This window comes from Eumetopias jubatus, unplaced genomic scaffold, assembly GCF_037043125.1.
Source record: "Eumetopias jubatus isolate StellerSeaLion01/CBP00866 unplaced genomic scaffold, mEumJub1_p1.0 scaffold_14, whole genome shotgun sequence".
In the NCBI taxonomy this organism is placed as follows: domain Eukaryota; kingdom Metazoa; phylum Chordata; class Mammalia; order Carnivora; family Otariidae; genus Eumetopias; species Eumetopias jubatus.
Genome location: NW_028274820.1, coordinates 94,170,846 through 94,193,533, shown reverse-complemented (window position 1 = coordinate 94,193,533; position 22,688 = coordinate 94,170,846). Strand labels below are relative to the sequence as shown.

General features: G+C 46.7%; 1 protein-coding gene across 6 annotated transcripts in view; it reads left to right on the top strand.

Annotated features, from left to right (window-relative positions):
• Positions 1-9,972: 9,972 nt before the first annotated feature.
• The window catches only part of HIPK2 (homeodomain interacting protein kinase 2), a 185,680-nt gene continuing 172,964 nt past the window's right edge, over positions 9,973-22,688 (top strand). For all 6 annotated transcript variants that reach the window (XR_015766801.1, XR_015766802.1, XR_015766799.1 and 3 more), the window contains exon 1: positions 9,973-10,143. Coding sequence is in view for 3 of the 6 variants with exons in the window: in XM_028106246.2 (XP_027962047.1) it covers positions 10,125-10,143 (19 nt within the window). In the remaining 3 variants the exon portion in view is untranslated. The remainder of the gene's footprint in view (positions 10,144-22,688) is intronic.

Here is a 22,688-nt window from a genome sequence, read left to right as displayed (position 1 = left end):
CCTGCACAGCCCTCTCTTCTCTGCTGCCTACCAAAGAGAACCCTGAAAACTTCAGCCCTGATATTTCCGCCCCACCCCCTTTCTTCTACACCAAAGGGAAGGTAAGAATTTAAGTCAATCTGCACAATGAGATCCTGGGGTGCCTGGGAGAAGGAAATGAAGTCTGGGGTGGAATAAAGGAAGATTTAATAATGGACTATGCATCATGCACTATGAACATGAATTCCATTTAGTGTTGTTTCAGAAATGCAAAAAACAATGGACTTCATTTGAAATTAACTGGAGAGCTCATGAACTGTTCTTGACTATGACAGTGCACTATGGCCAGACTTCATAGGGTTCAAGATATCAAGAGTTACCCTCTTATAGCATTTGTCCTTTGTCCATCAGAGCACGTGTCATACCATTGTGTGTTTCCTGGTCTCTCTTCCCTTTAGATTGCAAGTGCCTAGCACGATGTCAGGCACATAGTAAGCCCTCTAATTGGTTAACTGATGAGTGACCAAATGGTGTAAAAGAACTAAGTCACTGAGAGGTTAAGAGATTTGTCCATGGTCAGACAGCAAGTATGATGTAGAGGCAGACATTGAACTTGGGTTGGCATAACTCCAAAGGCCATGTTCTTAGCCTTTGCCCAGTGGGTGACGAGCTCTAGGAGCCCCAGGTCTGGGTCTCTCTTGTCACAATTGTATTCTTAGTAGGTCCTTGTTGAATAAATTTCTTTCTTTTTTTAAGATTTTATTTGTTTATTAATTTAGAGTGGGGGAAGTGGCACAGGAAGAAGGGGAGAGAGAGAATCTCAAGCAGACTCAGAGCTGAGCACAGGGCCTGATGCGGGGCTCAGTCTCATGACTCTGAGATCATGATCTGAGCCCAAATCAAGAGTCAGATGCTTAACCGACTGAGCCACCCAGGTGCCCCTTTGTCGAATGAATTTCTTGAATGAGAAATGGAAAGAGGATAATAAGAAAGAAAGGAAAAGACAGAGAGATTGTACAGGTGAAAGAAAGAGGTTGGAAAACAGAGAAGGAAGAGAGGAGAAAGAGAAATGAGAGAGAAGACAAGAGAACTCCTTACCACCCTGCCCCGACTCAGATGCTGGTGCATTCTGGTCTTTTTCATTGACCAGTATTTTATGAAGTTTCCAGTAAATGCTGGGAACTGTTTAGACACTCGGGACACATCAGTGAGTAAAACAAAGACTCCTGACTTCGTGGATATTGCATTTTGCAATAGGGAGACTCAGACAATAAAAAAAAAAAAAGAAAAGATAAGTAAATAATATATGATGTTGGAAGATGAAAATACTATGCAGAAATAGCAGAACAGGATAAGGACAGAGGTTCTATCCTAGAACCCCATATCCACAAGGGGTTCGTGGGTAGAGTTCAGGGGCTCTGCAAACTTGGGTGGGAAAAAAATGACTCCTTTATTCTCATTAACCTTAAACCTTCGAATCTGACTGTAGGCAACCGGACACCTGATTGCCGTAGCTATAAGTTTGTTACCAGTGGAAGTTACAGGTATTTTTACATTGTATCGACAGTTGTTACAGGTACCTTGAACTATTGTTTATACTCATCACTACTTTGTAGCTATTGGACCTGCAGTTACATCTAGTTTAATGTATCAATAAAGAAAAATATATTTGGTAACTGTATCTCAGTATCATTAGTTTCTTTGGTAACTATGTATTTTTTTAAGGCCCTTAAAAACAGTGCTGTGAGAAGGGGTCCCCTAGGCTCCACTAGACAGCCAAAGGAGTTCACAAACCAAAAAAGGTTAAGTAAAACCACCAGGTAAGGAGAAACGAGGTGCAGTGGAGGACAGTGGGGGAGGGGGGATAGGCTGCAATACTAAATAGGGTGGGCGGGATCAATCTCATACCTAATGCCCTGTTGAACCTCAGCCATCCTCAGCTGGCCCTAGCTTTGCCCTAAGCTCAGACTCAGGCACCCAGCTATGCCAGCCTATTATCTGATGTGAGAACTCTGGCCCTTCCCTGATGCTCACCACCTTCCCTATTTAATATAGCATTTAAAATTCAGAAGTTTGGAGTCAACAAAACAATGTCAAAAGAGCACAAGGAAATCCAAGAATGAATATAATCTTTGTTGTTCTGCCCTCTATTTAAACATCCAACTCAACCAGACCAACTGGCTCAAATCAGCCAGGCAGTATATGTCTCCTACAGAAAAGATAAGCAAATCAGCAGTTTCTGAATGTTGATTAAATGTATCACCTAGGGCTAATGGAATGCGAGCTGAAGATACTGCCATATTTCAAGAGAAATTCTTTAAAAATTCAAATTCCTCTCACAGGTACAGTGAAAATCCTCAGAATTGTATGCCAAAGAGCTTTTGTTTCTTAAAAATTACACTTTGAGGCTTTTGAAATGTTTTTAAAAGATCTACACATGGATTATGAAGAAACACTATCTGGAAATCACAAAATTAAATTCTTTATATTAATTAAGATGCTGTTAGTGGCAAGTAACAGGATGCCCAGCTAAAGGTGGCTGAATAAAGACCTTGCTTCTCTCACATAACGAAAAGCCTGGAAGTCGGTGGCTCATCTCCAAGATGTCAGGATTCTGGGTTGGCGCCTTTAACTCTAGAGGAAATCTAAACCCCTAAATGATTGGGTCTCTCCCTTCCAAGTGTCAGCCTTTTGCTTCTTAGCTTCTCACACCAGTGGATGTCCACATCGGTGGCTGTTGAATACCTCTGTTATAACTGCATCCTCTAGAAAGTAAATTTTAAATGCAGATTTCCAGGCACCCCCACCAGAGATTCCTGAGTCAGTAGGCCTGGGGTTCTGTCCCTTTGGGGTTTTGATGCAGGTGACCCAAGGACCACACTTTGAGAACTGACACCAAGTAACCCCTTCCTGTGTGCTCTCACTCCTATGAATTAGCTACCCATGATATACTGATGACTCGAAACATTTCTATCTCTTGTTAAAAACTCTTGGCTGAGCTCCAGCCTCATGCACTCACTTGGCAAATGAGCATCCCTATCTGAATATCTCATAGGAAACTTAAACTCAACAGGTTCAAAACTGAACACATTTTCACCCCACACCTTGTGCATATAGAATAAAGTACAAATTCCTTGTCTTGGCAACGAGACTCTGCCTTTACTTCGAGCCACATTCCTGATCACTGCCTGGGCCTTGTTCTTGGTGTTTAGCAATATTCTGACTTCTGACTTCGGACACACATGGCTTTCTACACGCTTCCTCCCTGCCAGGATTCACGCTCTTGGGCACAGATAGGCCATCCCCTCGCACCCTTGTAAACACACTCCTTGCCATTTGTCCCTCTGTGTTAGCTTTTGACCATGTGCATTCTTGTACTGCTGCACTCGCTATAATGTATTATACTCTACCTGGCGGTTTTGAACTTGAGCTCCTTGAAAGCAGGGGCTGTGGCTTATTCCCTCTTATACTCCCAGCTCCTGCTCTAGAATCTAACACATAGTATGCAGTCAGGCGCTGACCATCTGATGAATTGAATTTCTTGGTGAAAAAAAAAAAAAGAGAGAGAGAGAGACAAGGAATGGCCAGGGAAGTTGAAAGGAAATTTAAAAAGGGCACTGTTATGAGAAGTCAAGGGAAGGGATTGGTTCAAGAAGGATGAAGGGATTAAAAGTGGCTAACTAATGTTTGTTTAGAGATCAAGCAGAGGAGAGGCTGAGAAAGGGCCCGGGATTTGGCATGGGAGAGGTCACTGGCAGTCCCAGAGAGCCCTCTGCCACTGGGGCCACCCCCCCCTCCGCCTGCCCAGGGGTTGCCACATAGGGGCAAGCTCTTTCATGCCAGTGAGAGGGAACTCTAGCATACAAAGTTGACACAGCCCAGAAATGCATGGGTCCACGGATTAATCAGTGAGTTAGGCTTAACTGGGCTTAACAGGATCCTCAGGCTTTTGAAAGAGCTCTCCTGTGTCTACCCTCTTTTCACTATTCACTCAAGCGGGGGCTTCTCCCCATGCTATTTCTGCCTAGTTTGTCCATGGTCAGCCTGGACTTGGTGTCAGGCAAACCAAGCTATTCCCCATCTCCCCTCATCACAGAAATTTCTCTGCAGGGCTGGATTGCTTCTCTGAACTGCTTCTTGGGTGCAAATCTGTCCTAATCTGCCATTCCTGAAACCTCCAACAGAATCGCCCCATCTTCTGTGCTTCTTTCACATTTGTAGGCTGATGGGGAATTTATTCTTCTGGCCATAACTCCCTTCTGTCGAATACCGTTCTGGCCTCTCTTTGCCTTTCCTGTATCCCCGATCAGGTAGGTGTCTGATCATTTCTTTCTTCTAGGAGGAGAAACAGAAAATGAATGATGTTTCTGTATTCCCCTGATTTTGCCAGTGTGATTTCTCCAAGACTGCCGTTTCCACAGCTTCCCTTCACCCTGCCAAGCCTTGCTCTACCCTTTGCCCTTAAAGCTGTAGCTCCTATTGTTCCTAATTTGAATGCAATGTCTACTCTTTTACATCCTCTGTCAGCATCCTGCCCTGCCACTGAAGCCTTTGTTTGGGGAGTCCTGCAGTTATTAAACCCCAGTCTATTACAAAATGCACCATTTAAGCCAATCAAAGGTTTAAAGCAGAAATATGAAGTGATTTCTTTAGAATACCTAAAACAAATGTAGGTTGATATGATGAATTGTTAAGACATGAATCATAAAAGAGAGGGAAGGAGAGAAAGAAGAAATTGTGTGTAGGATAGGAAGATACACAGAAAAAGAAAGCGTGGTAGATACATTGTCAAGAGAGAGAAAAACAGACATACATAGAGCCAAGGACCAAAAGAGAGGTAGGTCATCAGAAGACAGATCCCGGGAAAGTGAACCGCCTCCCCCCAGGCGTATCCTCCAAAGACAAGACCAGAGGCTCCAACACAGAAAGAAGGACCAGGCTAGAAAACCAAAGCATTGCATACCAAGTCCGGATAAGACACAACCTGCATAGGTATCACGCCACAAACACGCAGTGATTACAAGACACGAACACCTGGAGATATATACCCCAAAGACAAATACCTCCATCTTGTGGTCTTGAAGATACTGGGATGTTGCACATTTTCACAACCGCAGGCTTAAATAAGAAAAGACGTTTGTCATTTGCCCTATAAGCAAAATGGTCTTGAAACCAGGTCAAAACTCCCCCCACGTTTGGTCAGCCCTGAGAAAGATATGACTCATACCATTTGTAGAAAGACACATGGAGAAGAGGTAACTGACATAGATGGCTACTAGATCCTCTCCAGTTCTCTTGCGTTTGTTAATATTTCTCAAAAGACACGGAAGTTACATGGTCTTATGGCAATGTAGAGTTCCAGGTAGTGCAAAAAGAAAAAAAAAAGGATTTATTAAATGGGTGAATATCTGTAAACTTCTTAGAACACTACGTGCTAATGTGTTTATTAAATAAATGTAATACGGTGCATACTAACCTAGCCAGATGGGCTAGGTCCTGGAGCCCGCTCACGGTCTCACCCTGTGACTTTGGTTGCACCTCTCTACCTGGAATACTCTTTAGTGCCCTCTTCTGGAGCCTTGATAACTCTCCTCACCCTCTATTCTCCACCTATCAAAACACGGTACTTTCTTTTCAGGCTGAATTTAAGAACCCTACATTTCCCCCATAAGTAGTCTCACCAGCGTCACGGATGTAACCTTGTTGCTAAGTCCAGCGGATGCCTCCCCGTGTGTCTCATGTGATCGATCTCTCATTAGCACAGAGCGCTGCTGACCACACCTCCCTTTGCGGTGGTCTTTGCCCTGGGATATTGTCTTCCTCCTTCCCTCCCCTCTCCTCCACGGGGAGTTCTTTTCCCTCTTCCCTTACTTCAAATACTAGTGCTCCTGGGGGTTGTGTCTCCGACTCTGTCCCCCTCCTGCTCTCGTGCTCTCCTTCGGGGGCAGTTCACTGTTAGGTTTATATCCTGCTCCCACATGACTATAGTCATAGAAGGGAAGGGAGACAAATAGGCATATCAATCTGCCAATTCATGAGAAAAAAAATCTAAATTCATTTAGATAACATTTCCCCACCTACATGATGCCATGTATGCTAGCTCCACTGAATGTTTTTTGGCTGCAGCTGAGCATCACACAGGTAGAATTTAGTCCTAGCGGTCTGAAGAGAAGGCGGCCATCCTACCTGTCTTGTTCTCCTTTCGTGGGACTCGCTTTCCATGCCCAAAGTGGGCATGTGGGAAGGAGACCACCCTTAAAATGTTTTCAGGTGATACAAGTGATCTTTCTTCATTTTAATTCTCCTTCTTGGGGGGGGTATCTTAGTTTCCTACAGCTGTCATACCAAAGTACCACAGACCATGTGGCTTTAACAACCAAAATTTATTTTCTTGCAGTTCTGGAGGATAGATGTTTGCAATCAAAGTGTCAGTAGGTTTGGTTTCTTCTAAGGACTCTGCCCTTGGCTTGTTGATTGTCGCCTTCTCCCCCTGTCTCACATGGTCTTCCTTCTGCATGTCTGTGTCTCAATCTCCTCTTTCCATAAGGACACCAGTCATATTGGATTAGGGCCCACTCGGATGACCTCATTTTAACTGCATTACCTCTTTCAAGACCCTATCTCTAAATACAGTCACATTCTGAAGAACCAGGGGTTAGGACTTCAACATATGAATTTGGGGAGGACAGGGGGGGTATTCCAGAGAGTACTACTGCCTAGAATCACTCATGGCTTGACAGCAACTGGGACGAAGTAAGAGGCAATTACTAAATACAAATCAGCGCAGGCTCTGAGCTGAGGGACATCCAGACGAGGATGCCATGGACCTTGCCCCAAGATGCTGCCAACCCAGTTGTGGGGACAGGTCACCTCCGCAGAAGTGGAGAGTCAGTCATCTAGGGTGGGGTGTGCCATGTGACAGCAGAGCATGTGTGACAGGAACTGTTCTGGAACCCTAGAAAGAAGAGATAAAAATCAGCTTGATTGGGGCACCTGGGTGACAAGCAGTCAGTTAAGCATCGGACTCTTGATTTCAGCTCAGGTCATGACCTCAGGGTTGTGAGATCGAGCCCCGTGTAGGGTTCTGTGCTGGGATTGGAGACTGCTTGGGATTCTCTCTCCCTCTGCCCCTCCCACCTTCTTCTCTAAAAAAAAAAAAAAAAAAAAAAAAAATCAGTTACGTTGGTCATATGGAGTTTTTCATAATAATAACAAACACCTTTTATTAAACCTCTGCTATCTGCCAGCACTCTATACAAGCTCTATCTCCAATCCAACCCCACCTCAGAGGCTGTGGGGAGCACTATACAAAATAACTTACTTATACCAAATTCTTAGTGTTGTGCTTGATGCACATAATAAGTGGCGGCTATCATTACTCCATAGATATTTGTGCAGGACCTACCCTATGCCAGGCAATGTGCTCCTTACTGGGGATATAATGCCAAGCAAGATCAACGTGGCTTCTGCCCTTGCTGAACATGCGGTTTAGAGATGCACCCTCCAATATGGTAGCCACCAGCCACATGTGGCTGTGAAAATGAAAAGTTCAGTTCCTCGGGCACATTAATTGCATTCCATGTGCTCAACAGCCACAAATGGTTACATTTCCATCACTGCAGCGAATTCTATTAGGTAGCACTGGAAAGGGGAAGAGAGAGAATACCTGTAGAGTAAAGGCCATGATAGACACCTAGAGCTACAAGGGAAGAACACCTATCTAATGATACTATCTCATCGTAATGCAGATGCAGAAACTGAAACTCAGGTGAAGCAATTTGACTAAGTTCACACAGCTATGGAAGTGGAAGAACTGGGCTCTGAACCCAGGTCTATCTTAATCTCATGTTGCCTCTGGCCGTTTTGTGGAGGAACCAAGTTGGGCACAGGTGGAAAATCTGGTTAAAGAGAAAAGATAGAGAGGGCACCCTTCGTGGGAAAGTAGCGGCTGGGCACAGATAGGCAGGGCTGGAAGAAGACCACGAGTAAACCAGTCTCACTAGAGAGGTAGTGACTTGCTGAACTCATGTACTTGCAACGGTAAGTCGGGGCCTGCCTGCCTTGATTCAGAGCCAAGGAGGTAGGTACCTCGGCAGAGGCTGACGCCTTGAAGGACGTGAGCAGGGAGCACAGCCCAGTCAGAACTGTGTGTTATGGAGGTGATAGTTCTTAGGGTAAACTGGCCTGAGACCAATTAACGACAGCAGGCAGGATAGAAAGGAAGGGGTGAATGAATGGTGTGAAGCAAAGAACACCAAAGGAGCCAAAAGACATGATGGTAAGATTGAATGGTGTGCAATAATGGGCAATATACTTGGCTTCTATGGGCCTCACTTTTTCAGTTCTAAAAGGGAGGCTTGACCCAGATGGTGTCTGAGGCCTTTTCTAGCAATGGTAGTCTAGGATTCTGCAAATGTGAATAACATGAGGCTAAGAGAAGCAGTAGGAAGTGTAGCAATGGATATAGGGGTGAAGAAAATGGCAGAGTCAAAGGTCACCCTGAGAGGAAGGGGGAACTACGCGCTGCCACCCAAACTAGGTAAGTGTGTGAAAAAGCTTGCCTTTTTTCGGGAATGGGGAGGGGGTGGGGGAGCGTCACGGGGTATGGAGTTTGGGAAGGATAAGAAGTAGTGAGAAAAATCATGACTTTGTGTTTAAGAAAGTTACAGTGATCGTTACTTTATAGCCCCCAAAGTATAGATTTTAAACTTTTTTTGACCCTTGACCCACAGTAGGAAATAAAATTTACATCATGGTCTGTACAGTTGTCCAGTATATATAACTGAAACAAAAGGATTCTGAAACTATAGTTACCCTCACTAAGGAAAATGGATCCTAATAATTGTCTACTCCATTGCATTGCATTTTTTTAAGGGGGTCGCCATCCACTGAACTAATTTTTTGATCAGTTCATGTGTCGCGACCCACAGCTTCAAAAACACTGCCTAAGCGTGGACTCCAGTCTTCTGAGGTTGGAGGCGACAGCAAGGCATCCTATCAAAGAATCCAGGAGGGAGCTGAAGTGAACCTGGAGAGACTCGGGGCTGGGGAGAGTTTGGAGGATGTTTAGCTGAAGCCCGGATCGGAGCGCGAGGAGCAGAGCAGAGGCCTGGGAACCACGGTCCAGGCGGCGGAGCCGGGGCCCCGCAGGACTCCGCCGACGTGAGCGTGGCGTGCAAACCAGATTCCCGCAGGGATTCAGCCACCACCGGGCACTGCCTGTCTGAGGCGTGCGCGGAATGGCCCTGCACCTCCGACCTCCAGTGGATTGCAAAAGCTCCTCCCCTCACTCATTCTCCCCGGAGGCCGGCGAGTGCCCACTCCTCCCTTCATTCATTCCACACCTAGCTCAGGGCGAGAAGGGCGAGACTCTCCGCCGGCGGCGCCCCCTGCCCGCCCCTCCCCTCCCGCCCCGCTAGCGCGCGCACACAAACTTCTGGCTGCCACCTCTGCGGACCCGCGGTCTTCGGCGGGTCGGAACTGCACCGCGCGCACCTTGCGGGCGAGCCTCGCTGCGGCCCCTACCACCACCGGCGCCCCCCCGCCCCGCCCCGCCCGCGCCCGCGCCCGCCCCGGCCCGCCGCTCCTGCCCTCGGCTCGGCCTTCCCCGCCTCGCATCCGTGCCATCGGCGCTCGATTGCGCGCGGACTCCGCGCTCCGCGGCTCGCTCGCTCGCTCGCGCTCGGCCCGCCGCCCCCCGCCCCCCGCCCCCGCCCCTCCTCCCGGCTCCGCCCGCCCCTCCTCCGCCTCCCGTGCAACTTTTGCCGAAGCCCCCACACACAGCCATGCTGAGCTGAGCTCCGGCCGGGCACTGGCCGCGCGCTGCCCGCCCCGGCTCCCGCCCCACCGCGGACCCGCTCGGGGGCCGCGGCCGCCCGGCCCCTCGGCCTCGGCCGCTGCGCCCGCCCGCCCGGCCGCCCGGAGCCCCGCTCAGGGCCCCGGCCGCGGCGGCGGCGGCGGCGGCGCCCGGCCCCCTCCCCCGGCGCCGGCCAAGTGAGGCGGTGATGCGGGCGCTGGCGGCCCCGGCTGCGCCGAGAGCGGAGACACAGGCTCAAGATGGCAGATTCCGACTGAGGCTGGGGGGGCCGAGCTCGCGCGCCGCGTTCCCTTCTCCGTTGCCATGAATCGCGGACACCCCGGCCCCGATGGCCCCAGTGTACGAAGGTAAGGGGCGCCCGGCCCGCCGACCCCGCTCGCCCAGCGCCGCCCGGCCGCCGCGGCCCCCGCAGCTTTGTTCTGCCCGCGGCCCCTAGCCGGGCAGCCCCCGGCCCGCAGCCCCCCGGGCGCCCGGCCTCCGGCGCCCCACCCCCGGGGCTTTAACCGGCTCCCGACCCCTCCCCGCCTCCCCCTCCCCTGCCCACGGAACGGCCGGGATCCGGAATTTAACAGGATCTTATTTCCAGGGTGGAGAAAGAGGCGGGGGTGGGGGGGGTGGGGGTGCGAGGGTGGGCTACTGCCCGAAGAAAAGAAATTGGGAGGGGGCGCCTGGGAAAAGACAGACCCGTGACTGTGCTTTTCATTTATTTGGAATAAATAAAGGTGATGCGGTTTAGCTGTCCTCCTCCCCCCGCACCCCCCAAGAAAATTACCTTTAGGGTGATCTTTCCACTCTGTCCCCACGGCTCCCCTTTCCACTGCTCTCCACTCCCTCCCCACACTCCTTTATTCTCCGCGAGCCTCTGATTTGGGGGGAGGGCTGTCGAATCGGAATGTATGGGGCTAGGTGATGAGAGGGGGGTACAGAGGAAAAGTCCATTTCAGACCCAGGCAGAACAATGAAATTGGCTAAAATCTCCCCGCATTAGCGTGTGTAAGGGAAAATGTAGTTTAGGTTTTCAAGTCGGGGTGGGGGGTGGCGGCCGAGACGTTTTCCTTGGTCGGTCTGGGTAAACCTGCGTGGTGCACCTTCACCTGGCGTGGGGTCATTTTTCTGATCTGTCTTTAGGAAGAAAGAAAAGAACGGAGGGCAAAAGCACTCCACTTCCCCTTGCCCTCCCTCTCTCTTTCGTTTCTCTTCAGTCAGTTCTTGTCAGCTTCCAGCCAGAAATCAAACCAGAATCAACTAAGTTTTTACACTTCGGTGTGTTTTTGTGTGCTTGTAGTAGAAAGAATTTTAAACCGAAGGGTGCCCGATTTTTTCAGTCATTTCATCGCGAAAATGTTTTTCTTATGAAATCATTGAAATAGCAGCCTTTACATACTTTTAGCGTTGGTCCATCTGGCTTTCTTTCGGTTTTTGCTCTGATATTCTCAGATATTCTGTGGGTGAAATAGCAAATGAGAGGGGAAAGGGTTTGTGTGGAGCAGAGAGGAGGGGCGGGGAGAGGAGGTTTTAATCCTTCTATAAATCCGAGAACAGTGCTGGCGAGTGAGACAGGGAACGCATTAATAGTTTTATCTCTGTTACAAGAGGCAGATTTAAAAAAAAAAAAAAACTTATCTGAAAAGAAAATCTGTTATTAGTTCCAGGGCTCCAAATGAATTTGGTTTCTGGATGGAATAAAGTTACCAGTCAGGCCCTGGATAATGAGGCTGTAAATAACCTATGGACTGTAAATATTTTTTTTCAGACTCTCTCAGAAACAAAGGGGCTGTTTAGAAGGCAACAGAGAGATGTTATTCCAGGGGCTTTCCTCTTCGATTCTGAAGAACACAAGGTCCATTTAACCATTCGACAAAACAAAACGAAATTTCTGATCACTCCACCAGGCAGAATAGAACGAGCCGGTGGCTCTGTGAACATGGGAGGAGAACCCATGTCGGGCAGTCATTGTTCGTCTGTGTCTATGGGAGGGGGCTACAGTCAATGCTCCCACTGTCTATGGAGTGTTAAAATGAAACAATTTTCTCTTTATTAAGTACCTCCTTGAGACTCCCTCTGCTGGACACTCCGGGTGTGCATTAGGGAGGGAACTTGGCATTGAATTCAGAACTGTAGTAAAGGGCTGCTTTCCCTTTTGCAAGGGGCTGGGTACGGGGCGGGGCGGGGGGGGGGCGAGGGGGGTTGGGATGTATTTTGTCAACTTTGTAAGAAGCCCGTCTCAGAAACTGTGCTGGTTCTCTCCCTTTCCTATCGTTCTAAATCCATATGGAATGTAGGCCATACCCCCTAGGCTAAGACTTGGTACTCCTGGTCCGACTACAGTGTTCTTTCTGTGCATTACACCAGATAAAGAATTGTGGGTGGGTAAGGTGTTAAGGTTTAAGCATAATCGTGGATCTCAAAGGTCTCAGGAGCTCACTTGTTTTCATTTGCAGGCTTCATTCCCTGTTCCAGATGACCTACCTGGTCACCTCTTTCCATCCCGGGTTTTGCTCGGTCTTGCCTGTGTGCTGTCTTTTAACTATTCCTCCACTTTGTACCCTTCGACTCTGCTGGAGTTTCTGTGTGTCTTTATCCTAATTTCCCTAGGCTTCCTCCTCTCCCCTCCTCAACCAGTCCAGCCTCGCTGGGCACAGCTCAGGCCTGGGTCTTTTTGAAGGAGACTGTTGGTCATGCTCTGAAACAGACAGGTGACCTCTATAAAGGATTGTACTGCTGGAACCTACATTCACTTAGTGTGATGAGTGCTTCTAAGACTCCGGTGACCTCCTTTTCCCCTCCTTGGCGATATCTGCTGGATTCAGTGAGCCTGATTTTTACCGTATCCCAGTCAGAATGCATGGGCTCCTGGTGTGTATCCTGGAGGAGCAGGGTTTTTCTGGGGAATTCGCCGAGAAGATTTCTAATCATTTTTGAGCTACTAAAAAAATCGAACATAGGGTTCTTCTCAGGAGCGGGATGATGACAGGTGAGGCATTTCAGCTGGAATTCGGGCGTGCACCCATTCGTTTGAATGGGGTGCAGTTGCCCCAAGTTGGGATACTGGGCAAAGGCCTGAATGCAACAGTGGAGCATTCCGAACTGTGAGCTGTTTAGAGAGAAATGCGGCTTTTGAAACAGGGTATGTTTGATAATACAGATTAGTGGGTAGCAAAGTGTTACCAGTCTCCTGCTACTTGCTTTTAAGGTTAGGTTTATAAATAGCACATTCGTTTTCAGTAACTTGGTACTGATTAAGTTAGACTTATTTAAAAAGGTTTATTTTCTTTAGAAAGTTAAACATTTGCCTTGCAATTGTGTTTACTCCATCAACTTGCTTAGCAAGGCTTTTTTTCAATATGTAGTACAAAGGCCAGCCACATAGGTCTATATTGCCATAGGTTCTGAATTAGAGGACCCTAAATTCCAAGTTAATTATGTTCCACCGTACCCGAGATGTGTCATGTCAGTTAGTATTGGCTTACACAGACTTCCCAAAACTCTAATAATGAAATCTCTCATCAGATGAGTCTGAAGACACCTACCAAAATGCCTACCAAGAAATGGATTCTGAATCATCTTCCATTAAAAGAATTTGATGACACATGTTCTAAAATATCTTTTCCTGTGTTTGTGTTTTATATTTTTAAAATGAGTAAGTATAAATATTGTTTTCATTCTCACCGCTTTTGAGTAGTGAATCAAGGCTCGTTAATTTTACCCTCAGTTCTGGACAGTGTGGTCCGGTAATCAAATCAGAGACCTGGGTTTGAATCTAGTTGATGACTTTGGGCATGTTACTTAACTTCTCAGAGCTTCGTTGTGTTTTTAAGCCTCATTGGATTGTGCGAGGACTCCATTAGAAATGAGTACCTGTAAAGTGCCTGGCTGTAGTAGGCATTTTGTTAGTATGTGTTAAATCCCTCTATTTTGGGGGGCTGCTTACGGGCATGATGACTCCAGGGAAAGAATAGCCCACAAATAGTTTAGAAAACCAATAATAGCAACATTTCAATTATTAATCTCCTGCTATTCCTCCTCCAGTTTGGGCACCAGCAACAATAAATCCCCTATGGCCACAGAAGAAAGAGCCTTTTTGACCCTCTCTGTGACCTTTCTGGATTTCTGTTCCCACAGAGTTTCTGCTGGTTTCAGGTAGAGAATTTCTCACATTCTATGCCACTTTAAAAATGAGGAAACAAACCGTTAGAGCAGAGTTTCAGGAGCCGCAGCTGTGCCTCTGTGAAAGTATCCCGAAGTATGAAAGATTCACCTTCGCCTGGACCAAGACCCATGCTGCCCCCAGGCTGGCCCGGAAAGGGAGAGGTGGCTCACCAAGGACCTCCTCAGAGGGCCAGCAGCCACTCAATCCCAGGCCAGGGTCTGGCTCATCATGCATTCAACATAGTTTTCTTACAAGAAAAAATTTGGTGCCTTATGCAAGTTACAGCTGCTTCTAGTCTTCCTATTTAATTTTTTTTTAAATGTTTCATTTCTCTTCTTTTCTCCCATAGAGACTAATCTTGGGGAACTACCTTTGAGGTTTATATGAAACAAAGTAGCAATGATCAAGAGGGTATGATATGTAACCATTTTTTATTGTTCTCTGAACATGTAATTTGCCAGTGCTTTCTGGTAGTCTAATGATGACAATTGCAGCACTTCGGGCCGCTATCAAAGACGGGATTCAGAATAATGCCAGCCGACTTTATATAACCACCGGTAGAGTGTGAACCTGAAAGGGTCCAAACTCGTAATAGTTCCATTTAATATGGCAGTACTCTATTGGGGGAAAAAAAAAAAGCTGAAAAGCTGGAGTATAGGGAGGTCTTTATTTTTCCTCTACAAGAAACCGAGATGCCTGAAGTTCACAGCACCAAGCGTGCCTTAGGCTCTACTTAGTCTGTGCTGCTCTCTCCACTCCCATGAACTCACTGTCCTTACAGGCCCCCTCGAGGTGGGCGCTGTTACCCACCGCCTTACAGACAGGGCACATCTTTAATGAAGTCACTTAAAAGCATTTATGTAGGGTCCCTGACTTCGAGGAGTTCAGGGGGTATGGGAAGTGAAAGTCAGAAGTACACGTGGGCTCAGTGGATCATGGCCTGACTCAAGATGGAGTGTGTGTGTGTGTGTGTGTGTGTGTGTGTGTGCACGCGCGCACGCATGCGTGTGCCAGTTTTTAATTCTTAACATGCTAGTGTTTCTTCAGGTGTAAAGAGAAGACCCCCATTTCCCTATTTTCCTTTGAAATGTATTTTTAAATTTGGATCAAACAAGCATTTCGGAATATTGGAAATTCCTATTACAAATTTCCTTAGGAATCACCCTCTCTAATTACCATCTCTTCCTCTTTCATTACTTAACATTTTGTATCCTTGTAAATGCAAATATGTTTCTAATTTGCACACACTGCTGGGAGACTTCGGTCTTTTTTTGGTATTTAGGGTTCTGCGTTCTGTTGTGAATGGACCCTTACGTCATGTGTGGCTGTTGGAGAATTAATTCCTGGCTTTGCTGCCTGGCTGTGATCTTGTATTCCAGGTGGTTTTGTGGTGCTTATTAGTGGGGATATAGTTCGGGGGGTCACTCAGCAGATCTCTCAGGGAGTTGTAGAAGAAAACCCAGCTCTGCCTCTCGGGGGTTTGGAACCCAGGGCAGGAGAGGACCCTGGGGAAAATGTAGTTCATCCTACTGCCTTCAGGAAGGTTGAATGTCCGTGACTTGAAGTTGCCAGTTCATCGAAACAATTGTTTTTCCCCAGGAAAAGCCCACGCTAGGAACCCCCTCAGTAACCAATTCCAGGATTCTGTTAACCCGACTCCTGAGTCAATTCCTGGGCCTGCCTGAAATCTCACCTGCCGGCATTCAAACCTGTTTTCTTTTACTCGGTTCCTTTCTCTAAAACCTTTCATATATTTGAAGATAATGACTGGGTCTCTACAGCTCTTTCCTAACAGAGCCTGTTCTGCGTCCTCTCCCTCCTCTGAACTGTCTCTAGTTTCTCCACATTAAAAAAAAAAATGGTGGTGGTCGAGACCGAATACAGTTCTTTAATAATGGTCTCATTAGTACAGTGTACACAAGAAAAATGAGTTCAGGATTCTTGCATCACTGTGAACCCCTGGAGGGCAAGAACCAAATCTGATTCATCTTTGTATCCCCCACAGTAGCTGGGCAGTTCGTTAAACCAAGTAGGCACTTCATAAATATTGGCTGAATTGGCTCTTCCTAATATATCTGAGTAATAACTTACATTACACCAGCCCTGGATTGGTAACTGATAGTTGGCTTTCTCTCACCTCGGTCCCGAGTCTTTATTTGCCTTCTGCGCATGTCTAGCCCTCCTTCACCCCAGCAGTGCCACCTTCTGCTTGACTCTGAATGTGCTTGATCACTTTGAATTCACCCCTCTACTTCTAGCTCTTTAGAACCTTATTTATCTCCTACAGATCTGACAAGCAGAATGCAGAGGACTCAAGTGTATAAAGTTGAACGGCTCGTGAAAGACGAGAACACACACAAGAATCTTGATGATTCTGTGTAATATCAGTTCATCCAGGTTTAGAAAGGACAGTTTGTCAAATTCTTTACAGATTCTGAGTCAGCTAAAGCCATACCTGTTTTTCCAGGTTCTCTGTGACGAGTAAGCTAAGTGTTCATGAGAGTGGCTACAAGTCAGCCTTAACAGCCAGTATTCCTCCCTGTCTTTGGTCTAAAGCCAACAGAAAAGGCAAAAGATACCGATGGACAAGGCCTTTCAACCTGTGGCTTTCTGATAAGTGACTTTACCATTAGAAAGTAAGCTAGTAAAATAGTTGCCAGTAAAAAAAAAAAAAAAAAAAGGCAAACCTTGAAAACGGCAAAATAATTTTGTGGTTTTTTACAGCCACTTATTTCTACACATGGCATTGAAGAGATTTGTAGTGTTTTGAAAGTGGTCTGTTTTAGCAATTCTTGCCTAACTTCTTTTGCTCTTGTAGGTTCTGATTAATTAAATGCCACTGTGTTTAAACAGAATTAAGATTGATTGACTCTTGCATGTGATAATGCTATAGACTTTCTAAAACCTTTACCATCAAAGAGCACAGTCTAATCTGTGAGTGCACAAAGGCATTTTCCTTCAGGTTGTGCTGCTCATCCTCAGGGAAAGATTACTGTAGAAGCTGCCATAACTTTGGGTAGAAAAGCACTTTGGGTTCACACAGTTACAGATTGCATCCTGATGCAGTAAGGTTGGCTTCTGTATTTTTACCATTTTCCTCCATATCAGTATCACCTCATTGATTCAATGTATGGAGTTGTGATTCACAATATAAAATGATTTTTCCAAGAGCTTGTCATAAGCAAAGTGATCCATCATGCCAGTTCTGTGTAGAACTTCTGGCTTCATAAGGCATTAAAGAACAAATTTTAATGGTATGTGTGCCTGCAGTCCTGTTAAAAGTCCTATGGTAAGGAGATTTGGAAAACCCTGGTTTATTGCTGGTTGTGGAAGTATATTCTTTTTTTTTTTCTTTCTCCTCTCTCTCTCCCTAATGAAGAATTTATAGAGCTCTGACAAAAAGCAGCATGTAAATTCTTGAAATTGTGCAGAAAGGCAGCACGTTACACCCCCCTGAGTTCTTTGTGACTGCACGTCCTCACCAGAATCCAGGCTGATAGCAGCTTCTTGCAGGAAAGTAAATTTCAGGGGAGCTCGTTACAGGCAGAGAGAGAGTGCACACGCTTGCACATGCGTTCAGCTTTACCCCCTGAACCACTTATATTTGCAGCTCCAGCACAGTATGCTTACTGTTATTCATTAAGTTATAACCTGCACCATCAGGGAAAGATTAATCGATATTCATTATGTTCTGTTAACTGAGACTGGGAGGTTCCCTAATATATTACAGAAATGTTTCCTTTAGAAAATGGTTAAAATAAAGAAACTCTCATTTAATTATATCATGACTTTTTTCAAAAAGGAGTTAAGGCTGCCTAAAGGGTTAAATTTCTGGAAGATGGGAAATTAATTTGTGTAGATCACTTTTGTGGCTCAGCTTATTTCCAAGGATGTCGGATAAGTGAGGTATTCCCATTTGAAGAGACAACAGAACCAGTCAAAACTCTTGTGCTGGCTTAACAAGGTGAATAAGCAGAGTGCATAATGGAATTCATTTGCAAAGTAATTTTTGCTTGGCTGGAAGAGTGGTAAGCACAAAACAGACCAGCAGACGAGAACAGTTAAGTATTTGGGATCAGTTGTTGAAAGGTTTAAAAGGGGTTCTAATTCAAGAGACATTTTATGGTGAGGAGAAGGGGACCGATATTATCAAAATGATACTTGAACAAGGTAATTTTTCCTGGCCTGGATATGACAGTGGAATGAGGCAGCCAGAGGGTGAGCCATGCTGGGAGGCCGTGTGCTGCCTTGGGAGGTGTGAGCACCGTGGAGATGGAATGGGGACTCTGGTTGGGGTCATATAGGAGAACATACATAGAGCCCTTCTCAGCAGGCCTGACCCAAGGGTTCAATACATATTTGTTCCTTTTCGCTTTCCTCTCCACACCTTATGACCATCAGGAAAGCTTGCAGGGGTTGGCAATATCATGATATTTATCCTATTTTTCTAAAGAATCTATTCTTTTTATAGGCTCTCTCACATTCAACATTGAGATCAGAGTATCTCGGGCTCTTACTGGGCACAGTGTAAACCCAGGGGTATCTTCACACATTAGTACCCACCTTTGACACAGGGGGAAACTGAGGCCCAGAGCAGTGAAGAGGTTGCCCTAATGTCCCCTAGAGAGAAGGGAGGAGGCAGAGCTGGGGTTCTCGTCCCCCAGGGCAGTGTGCATAAAAGACTCAGAATACCTAATGGGGGCTTCCCAAGGCTGCGCTACCAGCTGGAGGTCCAGGGGTTGTGTTTCCAACAAGGCTGTCAGAGCCACTCACCTTTTCCCCCCAGACCTACCTGTAAGGGGGCTGCTGGGCAGGGGGGGGGGGGAGTGGTTCTCCTGGGTCCTGATGAGCCCATGGCACCTCCCTGAGCTCATCCAGAGGGAGTTATTTCCCCCTTTCCCAAGGAAGGCAAGGTCACCTGCTGTCAGCTCCAGCGCTTAGAGTCTTCTCTTAGGAAGTTGTTCCTCATGGTTCTCTGAGAAAGTTTGCAGCTTGTCATCATGAGCTACTTATTAACAAAAACAGAAAAATCGCAGACGAGAAACCAGTAGAACTATGATGAGTTTCAGAGAACCTCAGAGTCTATTAAGCAGCTTTTTTTTTTTTTTAATTCTGATCTTCCAGGTGCAGTTTAGAGTCATTTTTTTCTCACTCACCTGACCAAAACTTGCACCCAGGGTCCCTGGGGAAGGCCTGGGTCCCAGAGACCTAGAGCACGGTGCCCAGCCCGTGAGGGGGCGCACCTCTTGACCTGGGGGACATCCCTCCCCTAGGAGGATGGGGCTGGGACCTTGAAAGTACGGCGTCCAGGGCTGGAGCCCTGCCTCTCCCCTGTTCTAAGGGCAGTGCTGTTAAGGGGACTTCTTGCTGTAAAATCTGGGGCAACAAAAGCAACTTGAAATGTTTCCTGTTTATACAAGTCATGACTAGTGATTGCTTCACTGGATAGTTAGCTTTCCTTTCTTTCGCTCCTCAACCTTGATCTTCGACTCTGGTCGCTCCATAAAGCAGAGTTGATGAAACTGGCCCATTTCCTGTTGCTTGCTGAGGTAGCTCAGTAACCAGTATGTCCCTCCCACAGTGAAACTTGACAGAGAGCCTAGTAAATCCTACGGCTTTTCTGTTTCGTCTGTTTGAGCCCTTGAGGTGCACAGCCTCTCCTACTGTTCTCCTTCCTTGATGTCATCTCACCACTCTGTGCCACCCTCATCTGCCCACGGCTGGGCTCCTTAACCTACCTGTTTGTTCTTTGACTTTGTGTATCTTGGCTGTGTATTAGCTTCGACGTACTTGTGGGTGTGAGGGTCTAAGTGGGGGGGGACACGTGGAACCCTCGTTTGGGCCCATTTGTGTCGGGCCTTGTTGGGAGAGGTGGTTCTGTGACTTCCGGCATCTTCCATCACCTGGAGGGCCTGTTAAAACTCATGGGGGGGGGGCCCCGCCCTCAGAGTTTCTGTTTCACTAGGCCTGGGGTGGGACTCGAGAATTTGCATTTCTAATTGAGAACCCCTGTTTTAGAATGAATGCATTCAGAATGTAAAATCAGTACCTGTTTGTTTATTTTTTAAAGATTTTATTCATTTGAGACACAGAGATACAGAGAGAGAGAGCATGAGCAGGGGGCGAGACAGAGGGAGAGGGAGAAGCAGGCACCCCGCTGAGCCAGGAGCCTGATGTGGGGCTCGATCCCAGGACCCTGGGATCAGGACCTGAGCCGAAGGCAGCCGCTTAGCCGACTGAGCCACCCAGGCGCCCCAGTCAGTACCTGTTTAAAATAAAATGGTGATAGTTTTGATTACAGCTTCCCCTGAAGGAGTGAGAGTCTGAGAACTGACATTAGCATTATTTTCAGTTCTCCTGCCCTTTGGTGGCAGAAACTTCCTGAAGCCATAGGACAATGTGCAGATCCAGCCCTGGCATTCCTGCCTCTGGCTCAGCAGAGACGAGACCCTATCTTCTCCAGGGCCTGAGCTACTGTCTCTTGGTCCACCAGAGTCAGCCCGTCTGTCGCTCATCTAGTTTGGCCCTGGCGTCTCAGAGTAGACTGGGCAGGTGTCATTCTCGCAGTAATAATATATCTCCATTAACTAACGTAAAGAGCTCTGTGATCTCTGTTTGCAGAAGAGGATATTGAGGCTTAGAGATGTTAAATAATGTGTCTCAGGTCTCATCAGCAGCAACTGGTAGAGGCAGGGCTTGCACCCCGCCTGGTACCAGAGCATGCGTATTGTCTTGTGGTCCGCACAAGACAGTTTTGTGCGGATAGTTTTGTCATACATCTTGTCTTGTGGTCCGCACACCATACAGCAAGGAGATACGCGATTAGGATCCCTGAAGAAGGGAGCGGATGGTTCTAGAGTGTTAATGTCACACACACCTCCCCGAAGCTCTACTGTCCCATTTGCCTCCTCTTTATCAAACAGGATCATGTTGACATGATGATCTAGCATTTAGTCTGGTGGCTGGCGTACAGGATGGGTATAGTAACAGGCAGCTGAGACATGAACCCCCTTTGAGCAGCAAAACAGATAAAACATCTGAGAACAATCTTACTGAGACCTCTAAGGAAAAAAAAAACATTATGAAAAGATGAAAATGGCAGCTAATGCCTGTCAGGCCCTAGCCGCTGCTGGTTCTGTTGTAAGGTTTTACATGCATTAATTCCTTGAATCCTTGAAGCAGGGCTGTAGGATAGGTTCATGCTACCATCATGTTATACAGAAGTCCAGGAAAGCTCCATGGCTTGAGAGTGGTAGAGCTGACATTGACCCCAGGCAGCCTGGACCCAGAGCTGGCGCCCTTGACCACCAGGCTAGAGACCCAAGGTGGAAGGGCCTCCCAAACCCTTCCTCAATGAGGGAGTAAAATATGGAAATATGCTCTTCTTCGGGTTTTCTCCAAATGTAGATGTTCTTCATTTGAATCAAAATCTACATAAATGTCTTAAAACTTGAGAAACTGACTTCTGTGGGTCTTCTTGAAAGATGAGGTGGTGGGCATAGAACAGTCAGGCCTGAAAGAGGAGAGGAGCGAAGGGGCTAGCTCTACCGTGCGTGAAAACAAGCCATAAAGCATCAAATTTGGCATGAAGCTTGACAGACCCATCCGTGGGGCGGAATGCATGAGCCAGATTTAAGGCCCTGTTGTCTGTGAGCATTTAATAGATGATGAAGGAGGTGCCACGAAGCAGTGGGCGAAAGGAAACCTGATTTAACAAATGGGAGTGGGACCATATGATAGCAATTTGAAAAATCTCAGTGGATATTCTCACTTCACATCATTATACCAACATAAATTCTACATGATTAAAATGTTAAATTCAGGGGCCCCTGGGTGGCTCAGTCGTTAAGCGTCTGCCTTCGGCTCAGGTCATGATCCCAGGGTCCTGGGATCGAGCCCCGCACTGGGGTCCCTGCTCTGCGGGAAGCCTGCTTCTCCCTCTCCCGCTCCCCCTGCTTGTGTTCCCTCTCTCGCTGTGCCTCTCTCTGTGATAAATAAATAAATAAATAAATAAATAAATAAATAAATAAATAAATAAACAAACGTTAAATTCAACAAAAATCTGTGGAGCGCATTCAACACGCCAGGTACTGTTCTAGGTGCTGGGTGTACTGCCGCGAACAAAACTGACTGAAACCCCTGCCCTGAAGCAGTGTGCCTTTGAGTAGGTAAGGGGAAATAATCCGGTTTTGGGTTTGTTTGTTTGTTTTGTAAGCTTGAAAGAAATAGAAGTGGATATTTATTAAACCTCTGGAGGAGTTGAAATTTCTAAACTTAGAATCTGTAGAAGAAATTACAGAGGAAAACATCAATAGTTTTGTCAGCGTAACATTCCCCAAATGTTAAGGTTATTTCTGGTTTTACTATCATGAGCTATTTCTCAGTGTTTTCAGCATAACATTAAGGTGTGTCCAGAATTTAGGATAGGTTCTCCAAAGTAGAATTAGTAAGTCGAGGGGTCTGAACATTTATCTGGGTTCTAGATATGTGCCACCAAAATTATGTTCCTCCCCAAAGTATTTTTATATTAAATCGAGCCACCTAACGCCTTAAGTGCACCCATCCCTTCATTCAGGAAGGAAGTTTCTCACTGCTCTAGGCACTGGCCCCCCTCTCTGCATTCCCAAGGGCTTTCAGTACCATCTGTGTGTATCAGGAACTCCCAAACTTTTATCTCTACCTAGATTTATATTTTGAGTTCCAAAGTCATAGAGCCAACAATCTATTTGCCATCTCTATTTG